The sequence below is a fragment of the Pipra filicauda genome, unplaced genomic scaffold (genome assembly GCF_003945595.2).
Source record: "Pipra filicauda isolate LSUMZ 115617 unplaced genomic scaffold, ASM394559v2 scaffold123_size2130275_pilon, whole genome shotgun sequence".
NCBI classification, from domain to species: Eukaryota; Metazoa; Chordata; class Aves; order Passeriformes; family Pipridae; genus Pipra; species Pipra filicauda.
Genome location: NW_024103696.1, coordinates 321,195 through 347,054, shown reverse-complemented (window position 1 = coordinate 347,054; position 25,860 = coordinate 321,195). Strand labels below are relative to the sequence as shown.

Below are 25,860 nucleotides of genomic sequence, written 5' to 3'. Positions count from 1 at the left end.
CCTCCCTTCCTCCCCCCTCCATCCATCCATAGAAAAAAATCTGGAAAAATCAAACGTCAAGCCACGCTTTCTGCGCAATTGGGACAATAAAGCATTTCAACCCCAACATTTACTAGAGAGGTGTTCTCTTGACATGTGATGCCTCCCCCAGTACTCACGCAAGTGTATCATGACAGCAGGCCAAGTTCCATGTTTAGCTGTGGATAGTGGGTACAGCCTCACTCTGAGTGCAAGAAAGCATCATCCTCTGCTACCTGACATTGTTGTGAAAAGGTCAAGGGAACAGAAGCTTGGCTCAATTTATGCAATAGACTGGTGCCTGGAGCTTTTGACACTGGGACATCTACAGAGGAGTTCAAACCACACATGAATTGTTTGGTTACGGTTTAGCCCTGTTGTGAATGCAGCAAAGCCAGTGCAACATCAGCCTTCTCTACTCCAGAAAATCATCTGCACTATTAAACAAATTTGGCTGTCCAGGGCTCCAGCAATAAAGTGACTGGGAAGGGAGTCTCCAGGAGAAGGGGAAACCAGCATACTAGTCTGTGCAATACATGCTTAAATCAAGGACAACAATCCCTCACTTCCATAAGCAAAATGTTTACTTAAAATTTTTAAGGAATTTGATTAAAACAGAAAAAGAAAAGTTGTGTGGCTCAGTAGTCATCAGCTATAATTCCATATTCCACCATAATTAAAACATGAATGGCCTTTTACAATTTACCACAACCCATACTTTATACTTTGCCTTAAAACGCTGAGTGTTGAATTTCAGCCACCCCCTCGTAAAATATGGAGCAATTCTGCCAAATTCCCTTCCATGCTCTTCATTTGATGACAAAATAACAGAGGTACCATAATTCACTTGCTATCATTCTTTTCTTGCTAATGTTTTATTCAGACTGAGCTTCATTAATAAAGATGAAACTTTGGACTCATGACTGCTCCATGTTTACAAAACATACAGGCTCCTTTACATCTTAGTTAAGCATGAACAATCACTGAACACACAATTTCCTAAAAAAATCCTGCATACCAAAATTGCATATTTTGAATTTTTAAAATTCACTAAACAAAATTTCACTGAGTGAACCCTAAAGTCTGTTTGCCAGCAAAGCACAAGTCAACAATGGATATTGGGACCATCCAGGAAAAAAACTTAAGCTGGACCCCAACACACACATCCTTCCCATTAAACAAGCAAATAAATACACATTCATACAGAGTAATGTGCTCTAAAAATGCAGGTGCACATTTCAGAATAAGTTTTGGTTTCTCAAACAGTACTGTGTCACAGTAATTTTCCATCCTTCTTTTTGGTGGAACTGGGCAGTGATTTCTTACTGGACACCAGAGGACAAAAATTAACCCAGAACCTGATGATTTTGACACAAGTCCAAATACGTTTCTCCACAGAGGAAAAATTACAAAGACAAGCTTGTCTTTTAAAGATAATAATAATAATTAAAAAAAAAAATAGCAGTATCGCTTTTTAATGCCAGGTATTGAACCAAGGAATGGGACAAACTGCACTGCATTTTTAAAGTAGTATGACTATTGACATACTTGAGAAACATTTTAATACTGTACATTAGAACAAACTATTTAGTTCACTCCTACACAAGTCAGCAAAAAAGCTAGGTGATCTAACATGTATGGCAGCTGAAAATTTAAAATGATAGTCACATTCTAAAGCCAGAACAAAACTTTTCCAGAACTCCTATTTATAAAAAGAAATGAACATACACACCATGCGCATACACGCAGGCAAAAATCTTGAGGTTTTACTTATTGCTCTTACACAAGGCTGAAAGCAGGCAAATGTCTGGATCAGAAATTAGGTCAAACATGCATTTCAGCAGGCACAAGTACAGGAAGTTCGTATTAACGAAACAATGCACTGTGTTACGTAGTACAGGATGGTATTCTGCTAATATAATACTTATGTCATTAATACCGGATAAACTCCAGGTCTGCCTGTTGTATAATGTGTTATGCAGTGTGGTATTTTAACCTAATTTCTGATTTCTCTTTCATTCTGCGCCTTCCACATAGGGATGAAGAGGGCAGTTTTCAAGACAGTCGTTCTTTGCAAACCTCGGCCTCAAGAGCTTCAGTCGGGCAGGTATGGCTGGAAGGAGGCAACGTTACCACCACTGTATCGCCAGGACCTGCTCTTTGACTGCCTTGCATTTTTGTGCATTCACAGACAACTCACATAACCAAACACAGAAGCTGGTGCAAAATGCATCAGCGCTGTTCTGGGAGCATCTTTCACCTATGCCATGTGCTCCTGGTACACCCAGCAATTGCGACAGAGTAAGGCAGTAGAGGGTCGAGTCCTGTATCTGGTCACTTCCTCCAGAGTCTTACAAAAGGCAAGATTTCTTTGTGAACTGGCTTTCCTTTACACAATAAGCAGCGTAGCATGGATATCAGTAGAAATCTGGCTACCTACTGACAACAAGAGACTTGCACGTTCACAAGACACATTTAGGAACACCTGCTGTTCCCTACTGCAACCAAATGAAACATGCTGCAGAGAGGTGTCCACGTAATTACAATGCTCACAAGCCAGGTTCAAGGCATACTGCAACTGGGCCTTGCACAAAAAAGGCATTGAATGTGTTATCTGAAGAATTTTTTTTTTTTTTTGCTGTGCTATGCATACATATGACAGTAGATAAAAATCAGCACAATGGTTCCTCTCCATACATGACCAAACACACACCATAACAACTAAGCACCGTATATTCTATTCATCAGTTAACAGGAATCAAGGAAGCAAATGGTGTTTTAGGAACAGAGAAGGAAAGAAATCCAGCATATAGTTAGAGGTATGTTCCTGACAGAAGTCTTAGCTGAGAATGTTTATTGTGAACCAGCAACTAGATTTTGTGACATAACCAGAAACCCAAGGACGTCTATGGGGCAAACTCGGGCACTGCATAGTCAAAACTGTGTTATAATATGGCCTTGAGCAATCTCTAAATATTAGAAACAGCAGTAGGTAGATGACAAGAGGACACACTTCAAAGGTTATGCTTTGTACTTGCAAAAAGCAGCAGCGCAAATCAGCAGTGTCTTCTTAAAGGTCTGTTATGTGCCCCTTGATCCAATCCCTAAACCTCACACAAATTTAAGCATTTAGACTTGCCAAATACCCAAATTCACACTAAGCTCTATTTTACTTATGAGCAGTACTACTAAAGCTAGTGGGACTGCTTAAAGCAAGGCGCTACCACAATGAACATTCAGGAATTTGCCTCTTCCCAAGAAGCGAACTGCAAATCGCTGGGGTGTCATGACACTCACAGGGAGACACTTCCTGTGGCTTTTTTTTTTTTTTCAAATCTGTCTTTATGAACATCAACATTTATAAGACTGAAATAGGGGAATAGGCTCCATTATGCTCACCCGGACATTCTGACACCAGGACAGCCACAGCGGTTTAGGAGGGGTAGCCCACCCATAAAAGGTTAGGTTGGTCTGGGTTCTCCTCCCAGATACCTCTTCATCACTGTGTCTTACTAGATGATTGCATCAGTTGGGATGGTGAAGCTTCCTTAGAGCAACTCCTCTATCACACCATTAATAGGTGCACGGTTGCATTTTCTGGGAAAGAGGGAGGCAAAATAGGTCTAAATTCTCTACAAATATTTAAGAAAACCCAATCTCTAGAAAAAGAAAACTAAGAACAATATGCTATCACATCCTTTCAGGAGTCCTAGGACTTCTCATGATCTATTTCTTCACTAACGGCTATGGAGGCCAGGTCATCAGGAAGTCTGCCAGACTGGAAGTAAAACAGCATGTCCAATGTTTATCATGCAAAGCCATCCTTCACAAGAGGCCAGGTAGGCAGAACTGTTTTGGCTGCATTTTTAGGTATTCCTGCTAGCCCACTTTGCTTCCCTTCTTGGAAGCTCCTTCAAATAAAAGACGCTGGAAGTGCCACTTCCCTGTAGTAGGGAAAAACAGAGAGACAAAAAAACAGACACCAAGGAAAGAAATGATTGCTTGTAAAATGCTTCCTTTTAAAAACTATTTTACAACTCCCTAATTGATTTAATTAATGTGCTGTTTAAAACATATAAAATGCCTTACCAGCTAAACAATTTCTTGGTTTTACAAGTCTCCCTCCCTCCCCCCACTAAAAAATAACACATGTGTGGACTGGTATCGAACACCTCGTACAGTTGCACGCCAGTTCTTGTTCAATTCTACATGGAGCAGTTTTGATTTTAATCTACTGTGTTTAAAGAAGAGCCCATACTGTATACTTCACAGTATAACCAGCTACACAGAGGTCTTTAATCTCATAACACAATAAAAAAGATCACTGTAAAGTTGCAGTCCCTTTGATAAATGATTATGGTGACGCATGCAGTCCTCCTCAGTGCCACTGCCGCCAGACACAGGACGTGATTTTCTCCATGGGCTGCCAAGAGGCCTGACACCACACCGCCAGGAGCCGCAGCCGGGCCGGCACACCACTGCCCCGGAGCACAGTGTCCTGCAGTCACTGGAGAAAGCTGCAGTGAATTGTCTCGCTCCACATCACCACCACCACCGACCCAACCCAACCCAACCCCTGGGGGAGCACAGCCCCCTCCCCGCCTCAGCCGCAGGAGATTACTGTGAAGCGCTTGGAAATGCATGACATGTTGTGGAGGACGATGCCCAGGAGAAAGACCAGGACGCAGGCCACCAGGATCACAGTGCACACCCCAGACCAGGTGGAGCTTTTCACAGCACCTCTCCGGTCCGGCTCCTCTGCTCCCACCTCGGCGGAAAGGCCGCTCTGCAGCGGCTGCTGCTCTGTGGGGATCGTCACCACCGTCAGGGACTTCTGCTGGCTGCCAGGCAGGAGGCGGCAGCCAATGTCTCCTGGCAGGAGCGCCCTCTCCTTGGAGAGGGGCAAGGGCAGCATGTAGCACCCATTGCTGGGGAGTTTGATGAAGACAGGGGTGTGCTCCGAGGTGTGGGGGATCGCGATGACGGCGATCACCTCAGGGTCATCGGGCAGCTGTGACACAGAGTACCCCGGAGGCAGCTTGGTGATCCCACGGCACCACGGGCAGCGCAGGTCCTTCTGGCTGGTCCTCATTTGTTGCAGACACACCGAGCAGCAGGTGTGTTTGCAGTCCAGCAGCTTGGGCCGTCGGCGGGGGCTGTAGTAGTTGAAGCAAATCTGGCACTCCAGCAGAGAGTCCTGGGACAGGGTCTCCATGGCAGCCAGCACAGGAAAGCCTTGTGATGAGCCTCACTCTGACACCCCGTAGGCAAGGGGCAGCAGCCTTCCCACCACTTCTCCTCAGGGCAGCACCTGCCTTCCTGACACTGCTTCTCCTCAGGACAGCACTGGGCAGTGGCTATGGAGAGCACAGGAAAACCTCTGGCCTGAACCTTTCAGTACCTGAGACAAACAGGAAAAATGTGAAGGAAAAGGTTACTCATAGGAACCAGTGGGAACAAGAGTCTAGCTAAGGGGGAATGAAAACCAGCGCTGACCTTGTTATCTGGTGGGAGAAACAAATTTGCAATCCTTAGCTAGAAAGCATCTTCCCACTGCCTTCACCAAACAGCCTAGTGGAAACCTTCAGGTCAGTCATCACTAGGTCTCTCAGTTGTTTTTTTTTCTCCAATTTCCCTGCAAACAAATTGCCATCAACCCACCAGTCTGCCTTTCCAGTTATATTTATCTCCGTAACAGAGGTGGCTGTAGTTCACTAGCCAGGTCCTTCAGCAACTCCCTCCTGCCGTATTTTCAGGACTTTTCAGCCCTTCCTGCACCATAACAATTGTTCTCATTTAATCCTTTAAACCCCTGAGGATTTTTAGCTCTTTGGCTCAACTGCTAAGTTTGCATGAAAGGTGGGGGAAAGAAAAAGTATGTTTAAATGGAAACATTTCCACAAGCTCCTGAACTCATGCCTGTGCTTGAATGAGCAACCAAGTAACTATATTGAAACACCTACATTTGCGCATAATGAAAAGGAATGTTATTATTTTCAGTCAAATTAACTGTTTGCCTAGTTACACAAGCAGCTTGTTGAACACAGCCCCTGAAACATAAACCTTCTCACTGATGAAAACCTCACCTGAGGCAAAAAGCTCTGTTTAGACCCAGGACCACTGGACGCCATGAAAAACAATCTGATGATGCACTGAATTAAAAGCAAATTGTTACTAACTTGTTCTAAACTATTCATTATAAAGAGATTCCTTCTATAATTCCCATTTCTCCATTTATCACTTACAGCTTCGCAAAAAAATGCATGTGTGTTTACATTCATAGCGTGTTGTTTAGCTTTGTTTGATTTTGGTCACTCCAACACATGATTAATATGAAGAGGTGACATTTTTACAACACTTTACATTGCCTTCCTTGCTGAATTTGAAGAAGTATCAGCCTGAAATTGCATCCAGAGAATATGATAAAGAAAACCCAAAATATTTGTATGGTGACCTTTGGTTCTCTCTTGTTGCAATTTAACAGCCAAACTAGAGTTAAGAGGAATACATCTGTCAGAGGACTGCTTCCTTTCCATACAGTAATGTCTTGCTCTTCTCCCCAGATCACAGCAACTAGGTTGCAACGTACTAATTGATGGGTTATGTCAGTAAAACAAATAACATTGTTCAAAAAGAGAAGGCAGGCGTAGCCGTGGGGTTTGCCATGCAGGACAGCACTCTGGACCACACTGTCCCGTATCCTGCTTTTGGCAGTTAGCAGTATTTGAATAGGGAAAACAAAATACACGTCATCTCTTCACATGCTAACAACTGATATCACTGACACTGGCAGAACTAGCACTGCTGCTGATTTCATAACAGCAGTGGATTTTGGCTCACAAGATGCTTCAACAAACACTCATTGACAGTCGTGGCTTAAGAGGGAGCAGGGGTTGCAGTTACGAAGGCAGGAGCTTCTGAAACACATATAAGAGCTGAAGGTGAAAACAGCACATGCCAAACATCCAAACAAGCACTTCTAGGATGCTTTGCCTCAGCGTGGCTCAGAGGTCACCGTTAGGAGAGACCCCTACCAGCATGAAGCCAGCATGGGTCCAGCAGCACCTGGGTCTGCACCACCTCTGTACCACACAAGGCATTTAAGAGATACTCCACGTGCAGGGGATGCTGAACACTGTTGCAGAAGGGCCTACACATCTGCTGCCTGTGTGCAAGCAATATCAAGGGAAAAGTGGAAGAAAATGAGGAGAGGTTTTATCTTCTTTATTCTATTCTAATAGGGACATTACTATCTCCATAGCCCTATGGTACAGGCACACACAAAGGAAGACTGTCAGAAATGGGCAGACACACTAATAGACTAGCATGCAGCTGAGAAAGAAAAATGGAAGAGAGCTATCCACAATGCTGGGCAATTCCCAGCTGAAAAAAAAACATTAAGAGACAAAGGTTAGATTAGAAATTAGTTACAGGAACTCAGGAAGGAACCACTGAAACCATCAGATCTAGTTTGCAGTCACAAGCAACCCAGGAGGTTTATATTTTGGACAGAAGTATCCATACAAAATCTTCACAGTTACACACTGAAGTCAAAGTTGAGCTCAGACATTACAAGACACAACTCTTACTTGCTGTATATGCAAATCTACTTTAAAAAAATCCAGGTATAACAATACTGCGTTATTATTATGAGAAAAAGCCCCAGTGCCTAGAAATTCAGAAGTTAAGGTTTATCATAAATGGCCTGGGTTAGAAACAATCTAAAAGATCATCTAGTTCCAAACCCCCTGCTGTGGGCAGGAACACCTTCCATGAGACCAGGCTGTCAGAACTCCATCTAGCCTGGCCTTGAAAACTTCCAGGGATGGGGCATCCCCAACTTCTCTGGGCAACCTGTTCCAATGCCTCACCACCGTCACAGTAAAGAACTTTTTCCTAATATCTAATCTAAACCTACTCTCTTTCAGTTTAAAACCATCCCCTCTTGTCGTGTGACTACTCTGCCCAAAGACAGAGTGGAAGTACTCCTTCTGCAGATGTAAATCAGTATCTCTGCATAGAAGTTCTGCCCTCCGCATTTTGGATGTCAGTGAACGGGCTGTGGAAGTTCTCTGACCTCATTTAGCCGTCATCTACAACCATCTCACTCCACTAACAATGGTAAAGGTAAAACAGTTTCTATTGATGTGAATATGATTGGGACCAAGATAATTTTTCTGACCACATCCCTCGTGCCTGTCCCAGTGACATCCTTACAGTAGAAGATTAGTGCTAGGAGAGAATGAGATGAAGTATTTGGAACTAAATAAAACACAAGTCACTTTCAGGCAAATAGTGCCCTAAGGAAAAAGAAGAAAACCCATCCCAACAAGATCTAAGATTCTTTGAATGCTAAGCAATGCTATGAAGCATTTCTCCAGAAGGTCAACATTTTAAAGCATTAGTGCAACAAACTGGAAGAAAAAGGAAAAGAATAGTGACAAATTAAAAGGTTAAAATAGAGCTCACCACCTATATGACATAAATTGTTCGTATTTTCCCAAAATGTTTCAAATAATAAATAATCAGAAGTGTACTGTGCCAGGTCAATAGTAACAACCAGTAAGCAGAGAGATTAGGATGATTCCTTCAGAACATGATAAAGACAAGTTAAAAAGTAGCCAAAGCCATCTAACCCCTTGGCCTTTGCTGACACTGCTTTGTTCAAAGGTTGGACACATAGCTTCACGGGTGCAATATAACTTTATTTCCAACCATACTGAAAGTTCTACAATCCTCTTGCATTCTGCCTCAGCTCAGTTTGAGGATAGAAGAAAGTCAAGCCATCATCTACAGTCAGAATCAAACTGCATTATTATCTATTTGATAAATTTTGCCACAAATAGTTAGGAAGGGAAAAGCCATGGAAGCTCTCTCAGTACTCTTCTACCACTTCACTTTAATAACTATACCAAGAGGAGCAGATCTCTTGGACAGGGGGACTGAACTCTCTGGTTTGTGTTCAAAGCACCCTCACACCAGCTGAACGTAGTGAGCTGTCACAAGTGAACATCTCGCTCAGAGCTTATTCAGACTGGACTCTTCTCTGTGCTTCAAGCACGAAGACCGAGAGGCAGCCAGGTTGCATGAGGGCACTGCTGACATCAATCATCAGCCAAAACTACTGCTGCGTCATTATTTGCTCTCTTCACACAGTGACGCCCAAGGTGGGCAAGGGGACTGTTGACAGGAAAACAGAGGTGTGGGGGGAAGCAGAAAATACTGTCAAGAATATCTGTAGGTCTCTGCGAAAGAGACTGTGTGTATGTATGTGCGGATAAGGGTATGCATGTGGAAGTAGGGGCTGGGTAGTACAACACTGAAAGCACACACACAGACAGAAGCAACTGCAGCTGCAAGTAGTGACCCTGCCTGGCACAAACCTGACAGCAATTGGAAGCTCTTCAGGGCTGAGATTTACCTAGTAACACAAATAAAACTAACTGGATATGAAAATTCACAGGCTCCAAAACTCATGTGTCAGAAAGGTGCAGCTGAAGCAAAGGAAGCAAGAAGAGACAAGCCATGAAAAGAAGCATCAGGAGACCTCTCTGCCTCCCCCACACCCTCTTTCCCTTGCTGTGCATCTGCCCAATATCCATAAGGTTGCCACTGGCAAGCAAGGCAAGAGATTCACAAGCAGTTACAGAGATGCAGGGAGGAACCTGCAAAGCTGATGACACCTGCAGCAGAAGGTCAAAGTAAAGCCAAGTGCTTGAGAGCATGGCACAAAGGTCCTCCCTGCAGATTTGGGCTGTCCTCTGCACAAGCCACGAGATTTTAAGATTTGAGAAATGATGGTATGACTCAAGAGCAATAAATCTCTGGAGAATAGAACAGGTATTTCAGCTGTTTGTCAGTCATGATATCTGTTCTGTCAATATCTTGTTGGAGGCCACAGATGAGCCCCAAGTTCTCTTTGTTGGGGTGAGCAGGAGGCCAAGAATGCCAAGGCATTCTGCTCCTTACTCCTCAAGAAGCAGAAGGCGCATTTGTTGCTCTTGCTATTCATAGCTTCCCAGTACAGTTTAAGGAGGTGCTGCAGGAGGTGAACAGATGAAGTTTGCTGTAGGTGCAACAGTGAGAAGAAGAAAGCACAGGTTTACTCTGCACGAACCCTAACTATAAACTGGTCCCCAACTGGCCAGGCCAGAAAAAAACGCTGGTTTTGGAACACAGTGCAAAGGGAAACATTGGATATCCACGACGGAAGCTGTACAAAAAGTCAGAGGAGAGAGTCATCAATGGCAAATCTTTGCACAGAGACATGATATTTTTTCTTTGTAAGGACAGCTCCAATTAAGCAGTGGAAACCATAGCCTTGAAGGGGTGCTTCCTTCACTGAAGGACTCAGAGTTCTATCTTCACACATACTTTCTAACTTATTAAGGCCCAAAATTATATTAACTTGAAAGCCCCAAAAATATACTTTAACGATGCCTTGTGAATCTAATTCACTAAAACTAAACATCGTATCATACTTTGAAAGACTGGCTTTGGGGCATGCTGATGTAGTTAACTGATCACTGAGAGAAAGCCTCAAAAACTTTGCACCAGACTTATGCATGGATTTAGGTGTGATCTACTTGCTACAGCAAGGTTACAACAGACTTCCAGCAAGGCAGTGCATTGATGACACTTCACCTTTCTCAAGGAAGGTTCATTACGTAAACTCCCCAAACACATTAAGAATTCTTTGACAGTATTACTGAGTATGTATGATTTATGATGAAGAAAGATTCATTCATTTCAGGTGCCCTTAGGCTGTAAAGGAGATGGGGTGAGGAGGGAGTGCTGTTCTCAATAGGGGAACTAATTACAAGAATCATCTGCTCACAGATATGGAAGGAAATGTGTGCTAGAGTCACTTCAAATGAGGAGGAAGGAACACATTTAATATTTGGAAGTATTTTTGCTACAATAATTCAGCATCCATGAATGTTTTTCACAAATTCATGTTTGGACAAAACACTTCAGGGCTACTGCAAATGCCCAGGGCGTACTACCTGATTTCCCCTGAATATCCTTCACTAAACAGTCCTATTTATTTTAGGCTGTTCTATAGCACTAATTACCATAGTAACTGAGAGCAGCACAATGATTAATTAATTTATTCATCACAACACCCTTGTTAAGAGAGAAGTATTATCATCATTTTATTCTTTCATCACCTAAGAAAAGAAGTGCTGAGAGATGAAGCAATTGGTCCAAGATCAAGCAAGCACCACCCAGATTGCCTCAAATTTCCTGGACAACTTCATCACAGCTCCACTTTTCACCTTATGAGCCACGGGGTAAAGGTGATAGATTTCTTTTCTGCAATAAAGCTCAGAAACCCATCCGTTTCTCTCCATCTCCTTCAGCTGGCAGCATGCCCATGTTACGCCTGAGATTTTTGGGGGGCTGTCATTGAACATATCAGCTTTTCCACAGATCATGAAAAACATGAGAGCCTGTGATCCAGAAGCCAAGTATGTCCATGGACACAGATCATCCACCATGTAGATTACAACCGAGAGACTATACGCATTTTGAGGGACATAAAAATAACAATAAGACAACAAAGTAAATCCATTCCTCTCTCAGAATTACCTGTTTTCTGAGAATCTTCCTCTAAGCCAGGCAGCCTACATCCACCATGTTTTCCATTTAGTTATTCACAATTGCACTGAAATATTGCAGAACAAAAGTGTTTTAATTTAGCCAAAGCCTTTGCCAGTGCAAGCTGTCACTACTCCTTTAGCTTTAGTCCAGCCCTTGCCAAGATAAACATCAGCTACGCAGGCCCAAGGTGCATAAAGCCGCAAAAAGTAAAGCTGAGTGAAACTAAAATATATGAGCCTACCAGCACCAGGGGATTCATGCTGATGGAGAGAGAATCTGCTCCAGATGATCCCGACGGCACATATCAAACAGGACACCAGTTGTCCTGCCTCTTTGGCAGCTGAGCAATCATTGGTGGATCATGAAAAAGGAGCCTAGTTGCAAGGTATCATTCCACAGCATTTACCTTAGAAATTGTCATCAGGAAGCCCCAGCAAGAGGAGACAGAGGCAGAAAGGTCACCTACAGGAATGCAGATGTAGAAGTTTATAGTTTTAGAGCAAAAACAGATCAGCTGAAAACACCAACCTTTGATGTTTAAAGATAACAGAGAGAGACTCACATGCTGCTCCATGTTCCATCTCACATCACCAGCTGCACTGCTCTCTCCTTTTATCTGCAAACATCCACATTCCCTGCCTTACAAAGACCTTATTTTGGTCAAATATGACCAGGAGAAGCTGCACTTTGTTCCAACAGCAAACACTACTAATCACCTGCAATATGCCAGGTCAGCAAACGTTTCTTAATCCTGAGGGAAAACAGTCCAGCTATGCTCATCAGACAGTTTCACATCAGGTGCTTTAGCAGTGAAAAACACTATTTGAAATTAAAATATTCTAAGAAATATGCCTATTTCAGACACACAGAGACAGAAAGCAAACAGCTTTCCAGCCCACCCAGCCTGTCAGCAGCCCTCCATGCAGGTCATCCTGGAGCAGGTGGGAGCATCACCAGCCAAACTCTGACACATCTGCACGTTTTTGACAACACCACTTGTCAAGTTGCCCCAGAACTATGGTTTCCTAAATCTCCCAGGCTCCCTCTAGCCTGGCAGAGCAGGTGGGACCCCCAGCTGCAGCTCAGTCCTGCTAGAAGAATTGTGAAGGTACTCCTTACCACTCCTGCTGTCTCTGAAGTTCTAGCATATCTCTTCCTGCATGAGGGGATAGGATGACTGTAGTCCTAAGACATCCCAAATCTGAAAACTACCCAGCACAGGATATTCAAAGGTTCCTCACAATTTGCAAATAAATAAAATCTCCAGCATTCAAAGTATCCTAAGGGATGATGCTATAGCCCACTCTGAGCACAAGACTTGCAGGGCCATTAGCAGTTTTGTTTGTTGCTCTTAATTATGCCTGACTCATTCCTAAACCCCGTGGTGAGAGGAATTAAAAGCCAGCTTTTCCTACTACCAAGTGAGAGATCCATTTGCCATTCAAACGGCCATCAAAAGGAATGGGGGTGGAAGGTTTGTCGTGAAAAGAATTCTAGCTCTCACTCACCAAATAAAAGCACCAGTAGTTATTTATGACCAGAACATAAGGGACAAGTGGTGATGTAGTTGGCAAAGACAGATTTAGAAGCTGCTTCCCTAACTTAAAGTAAGGTCAAAATTTAAGTCATTGAGGCCAAAATCCCACAATTACTGGAGGAGCTATAGGTGCTAAACTCATGCTCAGTAATGGCTTTTCAATGCAACATAACATCTTCTTTCTAAGGGATTTTCATTTATGGCAACATGACAAAATTCTGTGACACTCAAACTGCTGAGAGAGGTATGAAGCACCTGATCACTTAAATTACAAATTTTGCTCTCCCATTAGAGCTTTATGCTTCATGTGCCACTGATAGAATTTGCCTGATACCTAAACAGAAACTTAATTAAAAGATTCTTCCCTCCCTCCCCTGAGGATCTGGTATTAGACCTATAAAATACACCATCCAAAACAAAATAATTTTAAATAAAACTCAAATGCAAACTTTTCTCACTGATACAGGTCAGTGGGTGATTGAGTGTGGAACAGCTTGAATTAGTCTTTTAAGACACTCGTCTATAATTAGAGGAGAGAGTGCTAACTGCTCTCTGAGGTCATTCAGTGGGTTCAGATAACACTAGGACAAAACCTACCTGCCTATGGGCCCAAACAGCGAGGAAAGGAATTGCTACTCACATATTCAGATACTGCCTATACAACGCAAAAAACGAAAACTCAATTTCACACTTACCTCAGGAAACAAAAGTCCTGCAAATGAGAGTTTTAATTGTTGCCACTGCTCTGTGCTCCCACTTCGTACACCCCCCACCTGCTTAACATGTTTTGTGCTCTCTGCGCTCACCCAGCGCAGCTTCCTGAGGACATGACTGTGCGTCCCACATCACTGAACAGCTACCTTCACACGGCTGCTCTCAAGGGCTAGGATGGTCTGGGGTTCGTTTTCTTGGGGTGTGGGAAGGGGTTGTTTCTTTTTTTTCCTTCAGAAAAAATGGGAAAAATAGCACAACAGACCTATGAGAATCAAAGTTTTACATCCTTTTACACTGAGATGGATGGGATTAAGAAACCAGAAAATATTTTATTAGAAGCCACACAACGATAAGTAAGGAAATTCTCTTCTTTCATAGATTTTAACAAGCAGAATAAAGTCTGAAGGAGATTATAAGGGCAGGGGGAGCTTTTTTCATCTTTTTACCTTTACTCTGAAAATTGCAAAGTGGGCAGTACAAAGGAGTAAAGCCCTCTGTTTATCAACAGAGAATGTGTAACAGCTGTGCTAATGCAGAACCACCACTTCCAAGAGTTTATCTTCACAAGAGAATGGAAGATAGCCAACTAATATGCCTCCTCAAGGTCAATAGCTATGTCATTTCGTAATGCAGACAAATCATGATCTTCATCTGATAAGTACTACAGCTACTCCAGGTCACAGCTCTGGTCATTTTGGTTTGCAGACTACACCAAAAGGAACTGGAACTGATCCAAAAGCTCCCTTCTTATTGGAAACTAATCATTCACCCTGTAACATTCTGTCAGCTAGTAATATTAATACCACCCTGACTTCCTGAATTTTGGGAACAGTCCAATTCTCATGGCAAATATGGATCACAAGTAGAGTTAGATCAAGCCTGAACTGCATACATATTGATGATTTCGTATTTCATGATTTATCTCTCTGTCTTTACACCAGTAAAATCCTCCAAAGAGATTTAGCAGGCTATAACAGATAAATAATTTCTTCCAATACTTTTCCAAACCACATGTTTCTACCCGTGACTATAAGCACTCCACAAGCTCCAGTTCAGACAAGTTATGAAGCGCATGACCTGACATTAGCCACCGAAGTTAATGGGATGACACAGGCTCTTGAGGTCAGTTGCACATTCACATATTTAGCACACTATCCATCATCACAACCAATACAGAACCCGGCACCAGCAGCTTCAGGCAGATCAAGGCAACCTCCAAGTGCTGACACCTTTGCTTCCCCTACACCACCCTGGGTTTCCATGAAACATGTGACCTGAGGAAACACAACCCAACCTTCCCAGAAGAGCTGCAACTAAACAAACTGGTTTCACACCAACCATCCCAACTAGCTCCACATTGTCACTCAAAGCCCCAGTACTACCAAGTAAAACTTCAGATTAGTGGTGAGGCAACAAATTTATACCAGGACAGGCTCTCTGGTCTCTCCATGCCCATGGGCACGCCCATGACAGAAACAGGAAGACTCCCCTGGATAGAATTCTAGAACGAAGCCTAGAACAGAGTGAGGGGATTTGCACTGGTTTCTCTCTCATATGAAGCAGCACAGTTTGCAGACAGAGGTAGTCTCGCAGCTAAGCAAAGCAGTGTTCTCAAGGGCAATGATCATAACTCAGGTTAGCACTACCACAACCCTCTCTTGGTGGGCTGAGATAAATTACAGCTCTGGGACACTGGGCTCAAAGCTGCAGAGCTGCTAGCCTCTCTGCTACAGTAGCCATGATGCAATGGGGACCAGCAATTGGCTGCTCAAATGCTCAGGCAGAGGAAGATAAACTGTTCTTGCCCCCATTATATGAAATCTACTGTTGCTCTTCTTCACAGAGATGGTATTCAGTTCCAAGAGCCACTCACCTTCGTAGCTGCAAGAAGTTTATCAGACCTGCCAAGCTTTGCAAAGCTGAATTTCATTCTTTACAGTGAGCTTCAAAATTTGTGCCAGACGTCACCCATCATACTTCTGCCAGTCAAAGTCTGGCGGCTTTTGAAACATCCTTGTGTGAAAATACCATCCATTTGGCAGCACTTAACTAATAGCTTACAGCATTTCTGCTGTATGAAGGAGTGCAAATACTCGGAAAGGACTGTGTTATGCTACATTAGAGCAAAACAATCAAAATGAAGCAAACTGCTTTACCTCTTAATTTTGTGCCTAGTTCTGCAGTCCTTTCAATGCAGCAGCAGAAAGTCAAGGCAAGGCAACTAGCATAATATTGCTAATGCTGAAACCTTCATCACAATCCCAATAGTCTATGGCCACAGTGAGTTCTAGGTTCACAGGATTATGGATAATCAATTCAATACTCAGTAAAAAGAAGGCTGCTAGCATCGTTTTTCTGAAGAAAAGCCTGAAAATATGAACTTCAGAAGCTCCAAATCCCAGTTAGGTAGGACCCCTAATCAGGCTCTGATTTGTAAGCCAGTGTCATGATTTCTACATGAGAGTTAGAGCTAACTAAAAAAAATGAAGTTTTGAGGTGAACAAATTAATTCATTGGCAGTTTCAGATCAAATTAAGCAAATACTTTCTCCTTAGGCAAAAGTGGAAATTTCCATTAAAATGTCAGCTCATTTCAACTTTCATTTCAATTTGACTGTTTTCTTTCAGAAGAATAAATTTATAAAAAGGTAACATAAAGGGCAAACAAAGCTTTTTGTACTAACTCTGGAATAATTTTTCTTCTGAGGTGATCAGCCACTGAGTGAGTCAGAAGCATCTCTTACATTGCTCTACTGCTGAATGTGGAATGCTTAAGTCTAGCAATACACTTAGTCTAACAAAAGCAAATGAGACAAATACACTCTGACTATCAGCTGTAGTTTCACAGAAGCGCATTTTCAAAGATTGTTACTCAGCTTTTTTTGGTTGTTGGCTTAAAAAAAAAAATACACAACATGGGACAGTTTTCAACAGACAACTTACATTTCATGATGTGACTAAAAGCTGAAGAGGACCACGTGGTCAATAGGACTGCTGGTTTTTACAAGCGTTTTTTGCTAAGGATCTAAAGGATCTTACATTGAAAGGGCAAGTGGTTAAGGGATTTCTTAAAAAAAAAAAAAAGTCACGCTCATCCCAGTGTTCCTTACAGCACATCCCAAAGTCATTAGTTACTTTTCAAGACTTACATCACACAAGCCTCACCACTTATTTCCGCCTTGAAATCTCTGTTCAGTTCTGGGCTCCTCATTACAAGAAGGACATTGACGTGCTGGAGCATGTCCAGAGAAGGGCAACAGTCTGGAGGATAAGTCTGATGAAGAGTGGTTGGGGGACCTGGGATTGTTTAGCCTGGTGAAAAGGAGGCTCAAGGGAGACTGTATCACTCTCTACAACTACCTGAAAGGAGGCTGTAGAGAAGTGGGGGTCAGTCTCTTCTCCCAAGTAACAACTGACAGGATGAGAGGAAACGGCCTCAAGTTGCACCAGAGAAGGTTTACATCAGATGTTAGAAAAAATTTGTTCACAAAAAGGGTTGTCAAGCACTGGAACAAGCTGCCCAGGGAAGTAGTGGAGTCACTGGAGGTATTTAAAAGATGTGTCAATCTGGCAACTGGGAACATGGTTTAGCAGTGAACACGGCAGTGCTGAGTTAATGGTTGGACTCGATGATCTTAAAGGCCTCTTCCAACCTAACCAATTCTGTGATTCTGTTCCATGCAACATCACACAGAATAGCAGTAAAGAGCCAAAGAGGCACCTTAAGGACTGCTCAAAGAAAGGGGAAAATGCAAAAGGTCTGCATTGTCATTCTAGAAGGTGTTGCAGTGGAAGAGATTATCTAAGAAGACACGGTGTACATACACCCAGCTTTATGCATCTATGCAGGATTGGACCAGATTCCACTCAGTTGAGTTCTTTCTGTTATAGTATTATAACTGTGTACGATTTTACAGTGGCACGCTGAACATTGGAAACTTCAATGTACACAACTAAACCAATGCCAAAGGAACCACACTGACTTAGGGCCACTGAGGATTTGACACACAGACAGAAAAATCAGTGTTACAAAACAGAAGCAAAAATTGCCTCTTTTCTACTGCCAAAACAAGTTCTTGACTAGGATGAAAAAAATGTTCAGCTCCAGATCCAGATTTACATTGTGCCACAAAGTACAACATCCCTTGCTTTCCCGCCAAAAGGTTTTCAGAATTATTTAGTTTACTGATATAATTGTTACTTTTTAGAGTTGAGTCAGTGTTTTCCTAACTTTTGCTTAAGTGCCTTCACTGTCAGGTGTCTTTCACTGTAATGATTGCTGCTCTTTTTTCTGCCAACCACAGAAATGATCAAAACATATTACTAAAGCGAGACATAAAGAAAAAATTGCTTCATATTTTGAAAATAACAGCAGGGATTGGAAAAATCATTTTCTATTTTTTAAACCACTCCTTCACACTGTGCTCTCTATTTTTTAAGCAGTGAAGCCTCTGCCAGTTGCTTTCATGCCGAGTTTGCAGAACACCTGCCAGAGTGTGGTCTTTGCCAATAAACAAGATCCTTAAGTGCCATGACAATTAAAAGAAATAATATAAAGATCAATGCAAATAATTAGTACTCTTATTCTTATTACTAACATTCACATTCTTTGCTCAGAGCTCTCATCTTCTGGAGCAGCTGCCTCTAGAAAAAAGAGAGCAAAAAGAGCAAGTGCCAGCAGGTGGCACTCCAGAATATAAACCATTAAGCGCCAGGGCTCGCAAGATCAAGAAACCCAGTTCTGCTTGGCTGTCCCACTACTGCTTTAGCACCCTCCAGAAGGTTTGTTTTGGTTCAGGATGATTGTCTCCACCCCCCCGCTCTCCCAGCCCTCCCAAACAGCAGAGATAAATGCTGCCAGTCCTAGCTTCTACCTTGGTGCTGGATGGGATATATCAGTAAACTGAGGTGCACCTTGTGCGGTCACTTCCAGAAGCAAGAAAGGGTACCAGCACACCCAAAGCACTGAGATCATTACTCGCGCCCTGACTGAGGGGAGAGCTCTCACTGGGCAGGTAGAGTTGGTTTCCCACCTTGTGCACAGAGAGGTGGTAGTGTCTTACTTAGCCTCCCACCATTCTCCTACACTCCTCCAAACATGGTATATAGCTGAAATAATGCTGGCTTTTATTGCTTTAAGACAGCACAATCAACAAAAAACACCCCCCAACGATTAGGAAACCAATTTCCCTTCTGTTTATTTTTAGCTGTGCCCTACAGATACATAACAGCTACCATGCTCACCTGCATAAGTTAGGAAGTGTCACTACAGATGGTTCCTTGAGGCACGGTGAAGATTCCCAACCTCCTTTGAGCCTTCTGTCTTGCTCCAACACTTGCGCTCCTCTCATATCAAAAAGTCAATCAAACTGGCACTTCTTCCAAACACTGTCAGTAAAGCCTCTGCCTAGAAGTCTCATCAGCCAGAAGAAATAAATCCACCTAAAAGCTGTGGCCCATCTGGTCTTTGCACCTCTCATCTAAATGTAAGAGCAATTGCTTGTTTTACTCTTGCTGGAAACCCCCTAATCCTTCAGTCTAAAACTGTTTAAAACACTGTGCAACTTAGGGGAGATAGGAGGAGGTATCCTTAAACCTAGAAAAGATTGTGCCATTCTCTTAGAAAATAAAATTTTAAAGAAAAACTGTGCAAGTCAGTTGTTTTGTCCAACTCTAGCCACCAAGCATAGCAGTCAACATCTAGAGAGTTAATTAATTGGTTCAGTTGACAAAGATGCAACTCCCACATTGTTCTCCCTTGGAAAAATTCAGAGTTTAAAAACACTGAAGGTCATACAACTAGGTGGAAAAAAAGCCTGCATTTTTATCAGAAGTCTTTATGAATTACCTAAAAGCTATACAAATATGGAAAGTAACCAGCCCTCTTGCAAAAAGCAAAGTATTTACTGCTTAAACTCTCCTTAAAGGCAAACCTGTACTATGGGATCCATCTGCTCATGTGGAAATAGCAGAAAAGATCTGTCAGAAAGTAATTTCCTTTCCTCTCCTGTATATGTCAGTGGATCACTGGCATTTCTCTGTTCCCCTCCCCCCAAATTGACCCCAAATATAAATAGACACAAAACTGCAAAAGTTTAAGGTCATATCTGCGGATACGAGAAACAAATAAAACCAAAGTAATGTGCCCTTCTTGCAGAACAGGGCCCACAATCAATGCCACGATATCCACTGTGTTTAGGAAATTCCTCTATATCTAGAATTCCAAACCCATTTCCTCACAAGTAATAAACACCTTTTGTCTTAATGGTTCACTAACATCACCCACTGGAAGAGGCACACTTCAGCTCCAGGTTTATGTACTATATGTGCTGCACAAAAGTTTGTTCAAAACATGTTTTTAGAGCAAGTATTTTTTAATACACAAAGATGGGCTGATGGCACGGAAATAATGGGGCAACTGTTCTTGCTTATTCTGCCTTCCTAGCTGCTATCCCAATGTGGATTTGGTTCATAAAATATTCACCCGTGGAAAAACAAGTCATGAAGCATAACTGACACCCACACCAATCTTAACACTGAGCAGCAATGAAGCTTGTACCTGTCTGGTGATTATCATGAGGCAACAGAAGTATTTCCAAGTTAGCAAGTTACATACTTGTTGCTGTAAGAACTTATTTGGATTTCGTGTTTCCATAGATGTCCCTGAACAGATGCATGGATGCTCTCCTCAATATCCCACCTACCTGATTGGGAAGCAGAACTTCCCAAGAACTTCCTAAGGGGTGATGAGGCTTTTGTACTCTCCTTGCTGTTAGGTACAATAAACTGCCATCTCTAATGAGCAACCTCTCTCTAGAGAGGAGACCAGACTTAGTGTGGGCTCTTGGGAGCTTTAAGGTTCCCAGGCAGCAAAATGTAGGCAAGTGCATTGCAAGTAATTTCAGACAGGCACGCAAAATTCTCTGGCACTAACTAGTCAATAGGCACAAAAGGGGTCAATCCCTTTGTAAGTTCTGAATTTAAATTTAAAAGAAAATATCATATTTTTAATGGAGGTGGAGGACCAAAGAGGAAAAATTAGAACACGAGCTTCTTGCTTTAAAGACCATAATTCTATCCACCTATATTCTTTTTTTAGCTTGATTTTCGCAAATGAGCTCAGATTTTGCAAGCAGACTTTCAGGCTCCTCAAAAATAGAGTGCAGGTGCAAAACACAGGTGCCTAAATGTCAGCTGTACAACCATAAGAATACAGGCATCAGACCTCTTTTAAGAAAAAAAAAAAACCAACAACTAAATATTTTCATTCCCTTATGTTGATTGCATAACCCCTCTAAAGAAAGCAGTAAAGGTCACTGAAATGCACAGGCCTTTGCTGATGGAAAAATGCTATTGTGTATTGTTTAAAATGACACAAAAGAAACGAGCATCAGTGCTAGAAAATGAGACCTGTAAAGGAGTGAACTGAAAAATTCCAGCTCAGCATTATATCCTCATTCAAAAATGTATGTGTACAAGTTACAGCTACCTCTGTGTTCCTCCTCATTTGAAAAAGTAACAGTATAATACTTTTATTAAAAGACGAAGTTGTAAATTCTTATCACTTTGTTAAATTGCTAGTGCATGATCTTAATTTTTTTTGTTCTCATTTCATAACCACCCATTAACAGAAGATAAGAGTTTTTCCTATGGACCACACAAAGGAGTTTCAGCCAGTAGAGGAAGGAGTAGCACAGGAGTTACAGTAACCCTGTAACACTGGAAAAAATGAGTCAGGTTCCTCAAAATATGAAGGGTTTTTTGCTGTAGCTCCTCCAAGAGCTACAACCATAAAGTTCCTGTACTTGTGGAGTCATGTTTCCCCTGCCCCTCACCAAACACAGCCACTTATTTTTGGGTCACACTGACTCCAATCAGAAGGAATTAAGGAAGAAAGCAAATGTGACACACAATTCTAACTTTTCTTCAAATAACTCCTCATTACCAAGGTGAGACCATGAGTAGCCCTGGAGCTCACACTGCCTTGCATCCGGGATGTGGCTGCATCACAAGAGACATAGACTGTAAATCAGACAGCTGTGAAAACCAGCTTGGGTCCAGCTCTGCCAGTATTTCCTTCTGCCACTTGTCCCTCCGTATGACTCAGTAATTGTTCTCAAGAGCAGATCTGGGCCAGACTTGCCCAGGAATCCTTCCAATGGTCGTTCCTCAAGCAGTCCTGGGCAATTCCCAAATGCCAACATATGTGACATGCACTGTCTGAGAGGAAAGCCTCAGTCTTCCTGACCTTTAGATAAAGAGGAGGAAGGCTAAAATCTCAAACATTCAGCAAAAGCTTTCAAAAAAGACAACCACTGGATTTTTAAGACCACCTCAAACTTATCCTGACATGCCCTAGATTTCATAATCTATTTTAAAATTCCCTTTCAACTGCTATTACTTGGGTTTTCTGTAGAAGTTGCACAAACAGGGAGAGTGGCAGCTTGCAAGAGATCACAAGATGAAAGGTAGAAGACACAGTGAAATTGAGAGAATTAAGAAACCTGTTTCTGTATGGTTGAAGACTTTCAGGAGGGTCAGGGTTTTTTTTTCCAAAGGATGTTGCTAATTAGCCAACCATAACAGTAGCAGTTGTAAACAGTCCCTGTAAAAATAGCTCACTGTTTATTAAAAGCAAATTTAGAAGTAAAACAACTTCACTGAGTTCTCACTAATTTGCTATTGCTGACCAGCTTCTGTCTTCTAGGCATCCTTAAACTTCATACACTGACATATTTCCTACTGCACAGACTGACTATATTATCAGTCTGATCAATTAACAGAATTCTACCATTTCTGTTGATTTCTATTTTAAGAAGGGAATCTACTTCAGAAAGTAAAATCTGAAGTCTGAACAGTATTTTATTCCTGTTTCCAGTATATCTTCATTCCACACTTCAGAAATATTTATGCCAAATGAGAGGTCTCCTCAGACAAATCAAATCACATCTCCTACTTGCTATACTTTGAACTCCAGTATCCTAGAATCACACTTTATTACTGCGGGACAAGCCCCTAAAAATGGTATTTTGTGCTCACAAATTAAGCCAAGAAGCTGATTTAAAATAGAGAAAAGTAAGTTTTCGTGAAAATTTAGTGTTTCAAATGAACGCCTTATGAATTACATGAAATTTAACAGCTATGTCACCTATACTAAGGGAAGTGTTGTCTTTCTACTAAATATTGGAAATTTGGCAACCCATTTTTAGAACTGTGAAATGCTGCTTATGACAGCTTGAGGTACTTTCATACATGATGACCCGTGTTCTCAACCTCCAACAGGAACTGGGCTTCCCAGCCAGTCTGCATCTCCCATAACCACAGGGGTAACTAAACATGGAAAAGAGGAAATGGAAGTCAGCCATAAAACCAAGCCCCAAGAGACAAGTGAGAAAATAAAGTACGCTAATTACAGTTCCCATGGGAGATGTTGCTAGCATTCCAAAACCTAACCCTTCAATTCTATTTTTCAGTGAAAGGAGATTTGTTTGGGGATTTTATTCCCTCCATAAAATAAACCAATGAACTTTAACAAAATTAGGATGCAGAAAAACTCTTCCAGAAAGCAACGTAGGGCAAATCTTCAAACCAGCTGTAAAGCCAACTGAAGAGATAAACGGCTTCACCCATTTACCACTCAGAAGCTAAGGAGGAGGGATTTTTCTGCTCCAAGAACATTCCTGAGGCCCTGTAGCAATATATCCCTGACTCCATCCTTTGCCATGCAATTCTTCCCATTTTCAGTTTAAAAGAAATCCACTACACAGGATTGGATCTTTAAACCCTTATTCATCAAACCCCCTCAAGGCTTTAGCTAGTTTGCACCAGCATGACAAAAAGACCTTGATGTATAGTCTTCATGGTGGTACCCCAGTGCTTGACACTGCATTGAAATGGAATTAGAGGGGCTCCTGGCTTCTGGATGCTGCAAACGCCCCATTTCCTCATGCTGCTAACACCTCATCCTGAAATTAGAATATAAATATGTCAGGGCTTAGTAATGGGACAAGACAGCCAAAACATAACAAGTACCCCATCAAACATGAGGGGAAAGCAATCCTTTTCATCATCATCCCTGTGCAAGTTGCTGTAATGAAAAAAAAAATATTCAGAGAATTAGATACAAACACCCTCGCCTGATGAACAAACTCATTATTTCAACACAATTCAATATTCTAGAGTATCAGTAGTGCTGATAACCTTCTTTCTTCAATGGTCTTTTGTTTTCTTTTCCTTACACCAAAAAAAAAAGAAAAAAGAGCTATTCTGAGCTGCAATACACCTGGAGAAACAATGAATGTGTAAGCATGTGTCCATCACAGGGCTGGCTTGAGAATTGCAACAATCTCTCCAAGAGCTGGCTAGTGCTTACTTTCCCTCAAGGCAGAACCTCAGGCCGGAAGATAATGCTTAAATTAACACTTTTGGAGGTAGTTCTCCAACAGTGTCTCAACAGCAGCTGCCTCAAAGAGATCTGGAGAAGATAACTAAGAAAGTAAACCTGTTGATCTGTTGATCACAAGCTTAAATTCTGAGCAAAGATTATACTATTATCAGTAAAAAAACTAGGGGGTACTACCTAAGAAGAAGTTTAAACACACATAGTTGCAATACTGGGTCTGCAATTTAGAAAGCACCTCTATTAACAGAGTTATGCACTGGAACAAGCATCTGAACTATTAATACTGCTGTTAATGGACATCTCAGTTTTACTGGCAATAGCAAGATCTAAACTGGCCTAAATTTAGTTTCAAACAAGCCTTCTGTCCAAATTAATCTGCGTGCAACAGAGTCAGGGCTTCCCCAAGCCACATGCAAGTGACAGACTTGGTGAACCCACACATGAACCTGGGTATGCTCATGGCAGAAGAAAACTTTCTTTCACTAAGGGTGAACCTGACTAAATTATAATATTCTTTTCCCTTCTCCAGATGAAAGTTTCAAGTACCAGGAATTTCAGTAGTTCAGCAGAGCTCCACTAATGCCTCCTCCTAACCTCATTCCACTTTTAAGTGCATAATTCAATATCCAGGTCAGAAAGGAAAAGCGAGTGTGAGGGGAAGGCAGGTTCCTGTCCCTGCTCCAATGAATGTTTAATTATTTTATATTAAAAATTCATTTGGAAAAAGGCTAAAATCCAGGCAGTCTAATGGTTTTAACTATGAAGATAAAAAGATCCAAGATCAACTGCTGCTAGACAAAGGTGGGAGTTCAGTCTTAGCTTCCCTTGGGCTGAGTATCAGATCTAACTCAAGAGAGAGCAACACTAGCTCCATCACTGCTTACAGCTCAGCAGAAGGTACCTAACTCCAGAAAGGAATACAAAGGAGAAGTTCAGCAGGTTTTCCTGGAACAGAAAGAGGGCTGCCAGCTTAGAAGTCCTCCTCTTGAATCTCCCTTGAAGCCAGTTCATGTGTCTCCTGATTTGGGATGCCAGGTTTCCTGGGCCAACTTTTCTCTTAGAATTGCAAAAGAAGCTTTGTTACCTGCATCCCATAGCATACAGTGCCCAGAGGCTTGATACCATAGTAGTTAAGGTCTTTTGTGGATCTACTCTGCTGAAAATGTTCCTATGTTGCTTTAGTGTTTGGAAAACACTATGACAATGCCAATCCCGGCTGAGCTAAACACTGAACAAAGTGCTCCCATCCGCTCTTCCTCCTCATTGAGAGAAGTCAGGGGGTTACAGGGTTTCAAATACGCATCTGAAGTCACATCTGAAGGGTCAGTGAGTGTAAACAAAAAATAGAGCTATTCAGAGGCATTTCACAAGCAGAAGAAAAAAGTCAGTAAATAAACTGCCTGTAGCAAACAGCCCACATGAAGTTAGTTTTTGATTTAATATGTCTCAAAAACAGAACAGGATAGCATTCTTGCTAATGAATGAAAGCTCTCCAAATTATCACGCTGCCATACAAAAGGTTAAAAAGGGTGGGTGAGGGGAGGCATTCTCTTTGGAGAAATCAGAAGCTGCATCTCCTGTGCAAA

At 42.0% G+C, this 25,860-nt stretch overlaps 1 protein-coding gene across 5 annotated transcripts in view; it reads right to left on the bottom strand.

Moving 5' to 3' along the window:
- Nucleotides 1-860: 860 nt before the first annotated feature.
- RNF152 (ring finger protein 152) overlaps nucleotides 861-25,860 on the bottom strand; it is a 79,521-nt gene continuing 54,521 nt past the window's right edge. For all 5 annotated transcript variants that reach the window (XM_039388936.1, XM_027736790.2, XM_027736782.2 and 2 more), the window contains one exon: nucleotides 861-5,419. In XM_039388936.1, the coding sequence (XP_039244870.1) occupies nucleotides 4,622-5,233 (612 nt within the window). In that variant the 5' untranslated portion in view covers nucleotides 5,234-5,419 and the 3' untranslated portion in view covers nucleotides 861-4,621. The remainder of the gene's footprint in view (nucleotides 5,420-25,860) is intronic.